Source organism: Mya arenaria, chromosome 4 (genome assembly GCF_026914265.1).
Source record: "Mya arenaria isolate MELC-2E11 chromosome 4, ASM2691426v1".
In the NCBI taxonomy this organism is placed as follows: Eukaryota; Metazoa; Mollusca; class Bivalvia; order Myida; family Myidae; genus Mya; species Mya arenaria.
This window is the reverse complement of record NC_069125.1, coordinates 61,192,888-61,203,938: the sequence shown is the minus strand read 5'-3', so window position 1 is coordinate 61,203,938 and position 11,051 is coordinate 61,192,888. Positions and strand designations below refer to the sequence as shown.

The following is an 11,051-nucleotide window of genomic DNA, read 5'->3' as shown; positions in this document are numbered from 1 at the left end:
GATCGTGACACGCGATATTTCGGGCACCAGTAAACTTTATGCTGATGATGTTTATCAATCTCATTGAAACAGAAGTAGTTGCCCACAAACTGCCATATCTCCTTAATCTAAAATTCAAATTCAATGACACATAACCATTAAATGCTATATACCAACCATCAGTCACTTGGTAATAACCAACCTACAGACCAACATGGTGTCATTCAATTGATAACTAAGTCAACACGTTTATGTACCATCTATCAAGAGCATAATTCAACAAATAGTGTCAGTATGAAGATTCAATAGTGGCCATACGACCAAAGATGTTACAAGTGTGCGCATGATGACAACGCCAGTAAACTTTATAGCTCGGCTTTTCAGCTCTCCTCAGTAGAGTGATTGTCCGTCGTTGCCATGGCAACCGAAATTAAAACAACTTTGAAAGTGTTCTCCTCTGAATTCACAGGCTCAATTTTAAAACAATTTTACAGAAATGCTCCTTTGGTCTCTATCAAATTCCTTCATCCCATAGGGATTCATAAAAAACATGGCCACCAGAGGCAGGGTTATTTACCACGTTATGTCTTTGCGGAACATTTTGAAAGTCTTCTTTTCAGAAACCCTTGCCCCGATTTCTAAATAATTTAACAGAAATGGTGTTCAGGTGACCATATATTAAATTCCTTCATACCATAGTGATTCATAAAAAAACATGGCTGCCAGGGGCCGGGCCATTTTCTCTCTATATCTATATGGAAAACTTTGAAAATCGTTTCTTCAGAAACCATTGGCCCCATTTTATCATTGGAGATATCAACTTCAAATTTCATGCTCTTATTCACAGTAACAATGTGCTCTTTTGGGACAACTCTAACTTCAATATTGTAAGTATGGCCATTTGTAAATTTTCAAACAAGTACACATTTTTCATGTTTTATATGGGCGTTGTGGCGGGCGTTTGGGCAGGCGACGTCCAGTATAATATGTTGTCCAATCAAAAACTTTAAAACCCATTGCCCAATCAGGCGAGCAATATGTGGGGCCATCTTGGCCCTCTTGTTTTTTAAAGCTCGAGATAAGCTAAAAATGTAGAATTAATCCTACAACACAATCAATACATTCCCTACAGACAGAAACACTTCTGAATAATTACTCTAAGCATATCATAAATCACAAAAGCCAAATAATTTGTCAACATTTATTTTTAATGATTGCATTTAGTTATTAAATAATGTTAATGACATACACAATTTTACAAATGCTAACACAACATACATATATTCTACTGCAGGTTTTATGAAGGTGCTAGATACCAGAGAAGGGCACTCAGTTCATACATGTATCAGGATTCAGAATTCTCATGTGCATACATGTAAACAAATTTTGACAAAACTTTTCATTACAAGACCTCAAATGTTGTCATGGATATCGCTGTCATGAGCCATCAAATCATATATTCAGGCATTAACTAGTATGAACTTGGGATGACAAAGCTTCATAGAAATTAAAAAGTAATACCATAGAGTGAATGTTTATTCCCAACTCATGTTCACTTCCTCTAGGAAGAATCATGAATGGTGTTATTTATCAAAAAAATCTTCTTTTTTTCAAGTGACAATATATTTTTATAAGAGTATTGTTTAAAAAATAAAATACTGTCAATTCAGACATTCATATTTAAAATAAAGATGCCATTAATAATAAACACCATGAAGTAATATTAAAAGTACTCCTGCAAAATGTACAATATCATTGAAGAATAAAAAAATATCTACCAATACTAAGCTCCACCTTGTCAGGGAAAGAACTGTGATTATAAGTGGGAACTCACAGATCAAAGGTACATGGTACATACAGTTGGCCCATGATAGCATGGATTCACAAATCATACTGGTTTGCACCAGAATTCTAGACAATTGATGATGATATTTAGCATTTAAATGCAATGTGCATTAACATAATGCAATAAAACAAAAGCCTGTGCTTTGTAACCCATTACTAAACCGAGATTGTCCCAGAGCAAACACTTGTCAGGTTTTAATCCAACACGGGCCATAACTAAAAAGCCAAAATGATCGGTCTTTCCTTTTATATGCAAAATTTTTCTGGTATATTTCATTTGAATATCTTGATCGCTTTTTAATTATGGCAAAGGAAAATGTGGTGAAACCAAGGACACAGACACACAATCACTCAGCTTTCTTGACAGCTCAAAATGCCCTTTTCCCAAAGTGAGCTTGGATGGACTGTACATACACAAGTACCTTTTCCCAATGTTAGCTTGGACTGTACACATGGGGTAATGCTTTATGAACAAACATTATATGCAATGATAAACAAGGAGAACCCTTCTTATCAATGTTGTAGTATACACATTACTAGTAAGTACTCTAAATGCTGTAATAACTATCAAGGATTTTATGACTTTAATATCTATCAAAATAATTTGATTACTAGTATACAATGTGTCAATGTGAGAGAAATTCTGTATAATGTAAAGCATCCTTTTTAAAAGATAATGGTATGTAAAAATTGTTGAATTTACACAAACATTTTAAAACCTAGAAACCATGAAATGGAAACAAGGCGCCTGCAGTCATGATATACATGTATTCATTTCTAAACAATAAGCCAACTAACACTGTTATCAGTAGGGTCCAGGTTCAGAATACACTCCCAGGACACATCACTCTTTTATATACACATAAACACCTGGGCTCCTTGACTCCTATCATATTGCACTTCACCACCATAAAATGATATATTGCATAAACTTAAAACATTAACATAAAATTGTAATGCAATTACAAACATACATGTATATACACATTTGTTGGTTATATGTAAATAAATAATAGAGCTGAAATCCTATGCAATACAAAATCTTACAGTGTCATAGAAAGTAAAGGTTTTGCTCAAAATGCCACTTTGCATCATTCTTTAATATGGATTTGTTTTCCAATTTAAATCGTCAGAAATGTCATATTATGCAACAATTACTTATATAAATATCTTTCTCATGCCAATATGCATTACTGTCATGGTAAAAAAAGGCATTAAAATGGTCGCTTATAGCACTACCTTATGACAAACAAATCAACGGGCCAGTTTCACTGAGTCTGTCAATGCAGTGATTTGTATACATGCAATGTGGATTATAGACAGAACATACAAAACTTCAACTGATTAAGCTGTAACATGTCATTGCTGTCATGTATAACCCTAATCTCTGTGGAACTAAAGCCATGGACACTTGCAGCATTGAAAAACAGTTAATGGTGCTGGTAACAGTTCAAACATTAAAGACAGCTGACACCTATCTATAAACTATTTATGAATGAGAGTAGGAGTGGTCTAGGTGTTCGTCTCCCACCCATGAGATTGCGAGTCCGATTCCCACCAGGAGCACTTCTAATGACATTTCAAAATGGATGCAATCCTGGTTTCTGCCCACGAAACAGACAAGACAGTGAATTATATCAGCTTTCAGCTGTCTGCATAATCAAGCTAAAATAAACTAGTATAAGCCAAAGCGGTTGGCACAATCCTCAAGCAGCAAATGATGGGCATCTTCCATCATGCATGTGAACTGTGTGTTGCAGTAAAGCTCTTTCTTACACATGTGATACTGGTAATGCCAGTTTGATATTCCATGAGTCCTTCATGTCCAAAAATATACACATCATATGACTGATGGATCCTAAGCAAGCAACATCTTCCTTGAAGAAAACAATACACAAAAGAGCACAGAATTGCAAGCAGTCTGCTGCCTTCAAGCAGGAAGACACATTACGATAAAAACAGTAATCTCTAGTGAAGTCTATGTACAGAATTGGTTATCCTAGGTTGCTATTCCCACTACTGTATACACCCCTGTATTTTGTCAATCCACTCGTGTGCCACACGTGAATCTGAGGCCAGGAAATGGTACAGCCGCCGGGTGGTCTTCATCTGGTGAGAAAAAGAAAATTAGTTAATTCATTTTTTAATCTCTTATGATGCATGCAAAAAGCAATGAATAATGCGGTGTGCATTAAAGCAACGAATAATGTGGTGTGTGTTAAAGCAACGAATAATGTGGTGTGAGCAGAAGCAACGTGCGGGCAACAAAAAATGTGGTGTGGTGTGTAGAAGCAATGAATAATAATGTTGTGTGTAAGTGTGGTGAAATGAAACAACAAATAGTGCATGTGGTGAAAAGAAGCAACAAATAATGTGGTGTCAGTAGCAGCAACAAATAATGTGGTGTCTGTAGCAGCAACAAATAATGTGGTGTCTGTAGCAGCAACAAATAATGTGATGTGATGTGTAGAAGCAACAAATAATATGATGTGGTGTGTAGAAACAACAAATAATCTGGTGTGGTGTGTAGAAGCAACAAATGATCTGGTGTGGTGTGTAGAAGCAACAAATAATATGTTGTGGTGTGTAGAAGCAACAAATAATATGATGTGGTGTGTAGAAGCAACACATAATCTGGTGTGGTGTGTAGAAGCAACAAATAATATGATGTGGCGTGAAGAAGCAACAAATAATCTGGTGAGGTGTGTAGAAGCAACAAATAATCTGGTGTGGTGTGTAGAAGCAACAAATAATGTGATGTGGTGTGTAGAAGCAACAAATAATTAGGTGGTGTGTGAAGAAGCAAAAAATAATGCTGTGTTGTCTGTAGAAGCAACAAATAATGTGATGTGGTGTGTAGAAGCAACAAATTATCTGGTGTGGTGTGTAGAAGCAACAAGTTATTTGGTGTGGTGTGTAAAAGCAACAAATAATCTGGTATAGTGTGTAAAAGCAAGAAATAATCCGGTGTTGTGTGTAGAAGCAAGAAATAATCTGGTGTGGTGTGTAGAAGCAACAAATAATCTGGTGTTGTGTGTAAAAGCAAGAAATAATCTGGTGTTGTGTGTAGAAGCAAGAAATAATCTGGTGTTGTGTGTAGAAGCAAGAAATAATCTGGTGTTGTGTGTAAAAGCAAGAAATAATCTGGTGTTGTGTGTAAAAGCAAGAAATAATCTGGTGTTGTGTGTAGAAGCAAGAAATAATCTGGTGTTGTGTGTAAAAGCAAGAAATAATCTGGTGTTGTGTGTAAAAGCAAGAAATAATCTGGTGTTGTGTGTAGAAGCAAGAAATAATCTGGTGTTGTGTGTAAAAGCAAGAAATAATCTGGTGTTGTGTGTAAAAGCAAGAAATAATCTGGTGTTGTGTGTAGAAGCAAGAAATAATCTGGTGTTGTGTGTAAAAGCAAGAAATAATCTGGTGTTGTGTGTAAAAGCAAGAAATAATCTGGTGTTGTGTGTAGAAGCAAGAAATAATCTGGTGTGGTGTGTAAAAGCAAGAAATAATCCGGTGTTGTGTGTAGAAGCAAGAAATAATCTGGTGTGGTGTGTAAAAGCAACAAATAATCTGGTATAGTGTGTAAAAGCAAGAAATAATCCGGTGTTGTGTGTAGAAGCAAGAAATAATCTGGTGTGGTGTGTAAAAGCAAGAAATAATCTGGTGTGGTGTGTAAAAGCAAGAAATAATCTGGTGTTGTGTGTAAAAGCAAGAAATAATCTGGTGTTGTGTGTAAAAGCAAGAAATAATCTGGTGTTGTGTGTAAAAGCAAGAAATAATCTGGTGTTGTGTGTAGATGCAAGAAATAATCTGGTGTGGTGTGTAAAAGCAAGAAATAATCTGGTGTTGTGTGTTAAAGCAAGAAATAATCTGGTGTTGTGTGTAGAAGCAAGAAATAATCCGGTGTTGTGTGTAGAAGCAAGAAATAATCTGGTGTTGTGTGTAGAAGCAAGAAATAATCCGGTGTTGTGTGTAAAAGCAAGAAATAATCCGGTGTTGTGTGTAAAAGCAAGAAATAATCTGGTGTTGTGTGTAGAAGCAAGAAATAATCTGGTGTGGTGTGTAAAAGCAACAAATAATCTGGTGTGGTGTGTAGAAGCAACAAATAATGTGAAATGATGTGTAGATTTAACCAATAATGTGGTTTGTTTAGTAAAACTGGGGCAAATCCTATAGTGAGGACAAAATTAAAGCAAGATTCTTATTGATTTATTCAACAAAAAGTTATTTCCTACCCATGGGCTTGGGTCAACTAATGAAGAGCATTAATGAAGAACATTACTTTTTTAAGTATCATCATTTGTGAATTTTTTTTCTGAACAAAAAATATGAACATAAAAGGAGATCATTTTTGTATGAGAGTAACATTCACTAGCACATTACTATTAAAGACTCAAATGTACTCTAATAGATGTGTTAACAAATAAAAATTATCTTTTTTTCATCTAATACTGGTAAATTATAAACAAACAGTAAAATTGAAAAATACAGTAAGTGTTACCTCAAAGAAGCCACTTTCATCCGCCTTTTTAGGGGCCCCTTGTACATGTTTGCTGCCGACTGGACGAACCGATTCGACCTCAGAGAGATCGATAAAACCCTTGGCTGTCGAATCTTCCATACTGTCATACCATCGTAGCTGAAGCATATAGAAAAAATTAATATTTTCTGCCTTTTTCCACTAACAAGATAAAATAAATAACTAGAAGCGCCGCAATGCGACGAAACCAGGTTTTTGTTATGGGCAATCAGAAATTATAGCCAATTAATTTGTTGTATGAGCAAGTTCAATCTGCAGCTTCATATAAACTATATTCACACTTAGATTCATCACTATCCATCAATTCTAACTAAGTTGTTGGGCAGAAAAACATTTTTCTATTTTTAGGAACAGTGACCTTGACCCCACCTCCCAAGCTAGCTATTCACATAAGCTACCTTCGCTCTAAGTTTCATCAAAATCTATCAATGCTAACTAAAGTTATTGAGCAGAAACCATTTTTCTATTTTTAGTAACAGTGACCTTGACCCCACCCCCCTCAAAAGAAATTCCAAGCTTGCTCTTCACATAAGCTACTAGTACCTACACACAAAATTTAGTCAATATCTATCAATCCTAACTAAAGTTATTGGGCAGAAACCATTTTTCTATTTTTAGTAACAGTGACCTTGACCTTAGCTCCACCCCCCTCAAAAGCAATCCCAAGCTAGCTCTTTACATAAGCTACCAACACACCAAGTTTAATCAATATCTATCAATGCTATCAAAAGTTATTTGGCAAAAAACATTTTTCTATTTCAAGTAACAGTGACATTGACCGTAGCCCATCCCCACTCAATAGCAATCCCAAGCCAGCTCTTCACATAAGCAACTTACACACTAAGTTTTGTCAATATCTATCAATCCTAACTAAAGTTATTGGGCAGAAACCATTTTTCTATTTTTAGTAACAGTGACCTTGACCTTAGCCCCACCCCCCTCAAAAGCAATCCCAAGCTAGCTCTTCCCATAAGCTACCTACACACCAAGTTTCATCAATATCTATCAATGCTAACTTAAGTTATTCAACAGAAACCAATGTTTTCCGCCCGCCTGCCCGCCCAACGACAACCTCAATCTTATAACCCGGTTTTCGTTGAAAACCTGGTTAACAACCGTGTATCTTGAAAATATTTTAACATTAAACTATTCAAAACAAATAACAAACTTCAGATGGAAACTTTATCCATCATTCCATTGCAAAGTACCTTGTTTTTTCTCAAAGCAAAATATTAATGACAATACTTTCCTGATATCTGGCAATTCACACACTCATAACTTGGAGCTTTACAAAGTGTAGCCCTGAGATTGAACTTCCAAAACCAGCTTAGTGCAGTAAATTACAACTTTACACAGCCATTACTGACCTGATGTTTCATGGAGTCGAGGACAAACCAGCGCTGTTTCCACCCCTTGAGTAGTGCCCCTCTCTTGTACAGATAACCCTCATGTGTGCGGTGCTCTGTTGAGCTTGGGGTAAATTGTTCATAGATCTGGCTTGGTGTTATTGTCATTACTGGCATGGAGCAGAAATAAATATAAACATTGCTATTAGTACAAGATCACTGACATTTGGGTAAACTTAGTAACAGACAGATAATGACAGATAAATGCATAACTTTTTATGATTTGTTTGACCTAATAGATTCCAATAAATTGCTTGAGTCTTTCTATAACCTCCATAAAGTAGGCCAAATTATGTGATAAGTCTAACTTTACATCAATCTTAGCTTAAAAACAGCATTATTCTTTGTATGGTAAAGTATAGAATAGTTATCACAAACAAAATGTGTTTCCAAATCTAGTTAATGATATTTTAAGTGCACTTAGTCCAAACTGACCTCTATCCTGCTGTCCGTGAGTGGAGCTTGTCTCAGAGATACTAGGCCTCGAGATACTCGAGCTGCTTGTGGACACATCACTGATGGCCTTCAGCTTTGTGCAATTACGGGGAACATTGGACATGCACTTCTCGTGGCACTTGTATCCACAATCTACACAGTGCTGACCTGTAATATCACAGTCATAATGGGGTATGCAGCCAGATTTATAAATAAATATGCAGTCATAGTAAATTCAGAAAGAACATTTCTAGGAATAAATAAATAATTCCCCAAAAAATAATAAATAACATTCACACAGAGGCTTATCATCATTAATATCAAATTAGCAGTATCTCATTGGCTTTATAGAACAAGGGACTGTACATTTCAACTGCATTTAAATGTTCTTTTCATGAAATGCAGACTTAACAGTGTCACAGATAACAATCAAAGTGAAGTACCTGGTTTGACAGGACCCCAGAGGATCTCGCCACAGAGGTCACAGTTGACGGCAGTGGTGTATGTGAGCTCCTCGAATCTGTGTGGCTGGGCAAAGCTCCGTGCTGCCTCCCCTAGAATCTTTCCTTTCACTAAGATTTCGAGTGTGGACCGCTTGTGGATTGAGCGCCCATGGGAGCGAGCATGCATGTCTCGTGGAAGGGAGGACGGGTCCCGAGCGGGTGATTGCAGCCGATCCCAAAAGGTCTTCCACTTTCGCGGCAGATGACCGAGGTCTCGTTCTAGTTTTAGGATTTCCTAAACACATTCAAATTAATGATTTTGTTTAATATATTGGAATTACAACCTACAGGTTCTTGTCAGTTTTTTCTATGATTTGTTTATCACTTCATTAGAGATCATTTCACTACAATTCATTTACTACTTATTGATTTGAGCAGAATTTAAAGTAAAGAAAAAGTATAAAACAGCTGTATTAATGCAATCATTACAATATTTGAATCTGAATATTTTCATGGCAAGATAAAATATTCTTACAAGAACTATAAATTATGTTTTGTATGGCTGTATGTCAACAAAACCATAAATGATTTGCAAATTTTTACCTGAAACTGCCATTGGAAGTGATCAGGCTGTTGCAACATGATGTTGTCATAGCAGCCATTAATAATCTTCCTGACCATATGCCCGGGCATCTCCAGGCTGTCTGTATCCTCGTTCTGGGAGATTTCCCGCTGAGCCACCTCAATGTCATACGAGGGTCCGTGGGCAAGGTCCTCTGTTAGGTAGTAGTCCCAGATCTTCATATTGGACAAGTTGGAGTAAGGACGTAAAACCTTAAATGAAGATTATTACAACAACTTCTATAGACCTAGACAAAGAATATGTTATTCCCTGCATCAAATGATAAAATGTAGGTATATAATGTGACTATTTAGTGACCAAGTACTCTGCAATAATAAATTACTGTAAGCATTGAAAAGTGCAAAAACAATGTAATAAAGATCAGATCCGATATAAAACTGCTATTGCCCCCCTTTAACTTACCATTTCTTGATCAGCAGGACTAAACATGAAATTATGGAATAGCGGGGTTTTACGGTGGTGCTTGTCTATGTAGTCCCAGATTGGCGTTCCCAGCCCGCCCTGCTGTCCAAAGTGTTTCTGAGAAAACCCTGCCTCTTCATCCAGCTCATCCAATCGGTGAGGCTTTTTCTCCTCCAGCAGCCAACCAGCTTCCATTCTCTCCAGCTCGTTGTCAAGCATGAAGGTGCGGAACCGGTTTGACACATAGTGGTAGGCCAGGAACTTGAGGAAGTACTGGTTGAACTCAAATGATAGTGGGAACTGCTGATGTATCTGTAATAGGATAAAGGCGGAAATATAACATGCAATAGCTTATAACTATCTGACTACTATAACATTAACAATACAGATACTTATCTGATGAAAGAAGCACGGTTCAATAGAATAAAGAGAACATTTTCTTGAAAGTGACTGAATTTATCAGTGTTACTATTGAAAGTATTATGTTCAATGTAAAAGGGTATTAATCCATTGTTTGTTTCACAAAAAGACAGCCATCCAATTTTATCATTCATTCTTTAAACCCATACCTGATGGATAACATCCAAGAACTGTAGAAAGATTGGGGCAAAGCCGCTGGCCTGGTTTGCCTGTGTCTGGTTACTGCGGTGGGTGAAGCGATGCCCAAAGGAAAGCCACTCCTTTTCTATGAGGGCCCGAAAGCCATCCAGGGTGCGATAGTATGGGTCCAGAAGAACCTGGGCAGTAGCCACTACCTGGGTGGTGATGTCCCAGCCGTCCTCCAGACAGATAATCACCGAGGAGCCCTGCACATCCAGCAGGTCCACTGCTGCACCTGCCAGCTGCAGGATGTTCTGGAGCTGCAGTACACAGAGGCAACAGAGGTGTTACAGTGATAGATGATGGTACTTTACAGTCATTGAACAACATCAAATGTACTTATTTCCTTCTAATTACATGTACCTAATTCAGTTAATTAAGTGGAAGATATTATTTTATCATATGGAATTTGAAAGTCTGGAAATCTTAAACTGATTTTGTAAAAGGCAAATTCTTGCCCATGACATAAGCTCAATGTCACAAATCTAGCCAAAAACTTGTGCTAACTAAAGACTATTCTAGAGTGTACCTGTGGCAGCCATCCAGACTCCTCTATAGCCTTCAGGAAGGAAGCGTCCGGCCCATGTGGGGAGCTTGGTACACATGCCCTCATCAATTTCTTGAAACTTGCCTTCACATGACGAACCTCGTAAAAGTCTACTGGGATGAAGTCACACTTCGGAAATGACTCCAGTTTAACTCCCTATAACATACAAACAGAAAATTCGCTTTGAGAATAGATTTAAAAGTCTGGTTTGGAAATC

The 11,051-nt window shown here is 37.0% G+C and overlaps 1 protein-coding gene across 13 annotated transcripts in view; it reads right to left on the bottom strand.

Moving 5' to 3' along the window:
• Window positions 1-1,166: 1,166 nt before the first annotated feature.
• The window catches only part of LOC128229840 (myotubularin-related protein 13-like), a 48,094-nt gene continuing 38,209 nt past the window's right edge, over window positions 1,167-11,051 (bottom strand). For all 13 annotated transcript variants that reach the window (XM_052941671.1, XM_052941675.1, XM_052941673.1 and 10 more), the window contains 9 exons: window positions 10,817-10,990; window positions 10,257-10,547; window positions 9,688-9,999; window positions 9,246-9,476; window positions 8,643-8,937; window positions 8,200-8,367; window positions 7,726-7,874; window positions 6,320-6,457; window positions 1,167-3,933 (listed from right to left, as the gene is read on the bottom strand). In XM_052941671.1, coding sequence (XP_052797631.1) covers window positions 3,841-3,933; window positions 6,320-6,457; window positions 7,726-7,874; window positions 8,200-8,367; window positions 8,643-8,937; window positions 9,246-9,476; window positions 9,688-9,999; window positions 10,257-10,547; window positions 10,817-10,990 — 1,851 coding nt within the window. In that variant the 3' untranslated portion in view covers window positions 1,167-3,840. The remainder of the gene's footprint in view (window positions 3,934-6,319; window positions 6,458-7,725; window positions 7,875-8,199; window positions 8,368-8,642; window positions 8,938-9,245; window positions 9,477-9,687; window positions 10,000-10,256; window positions 10,548-10,816; window positions 10,991-11,051) is intronic.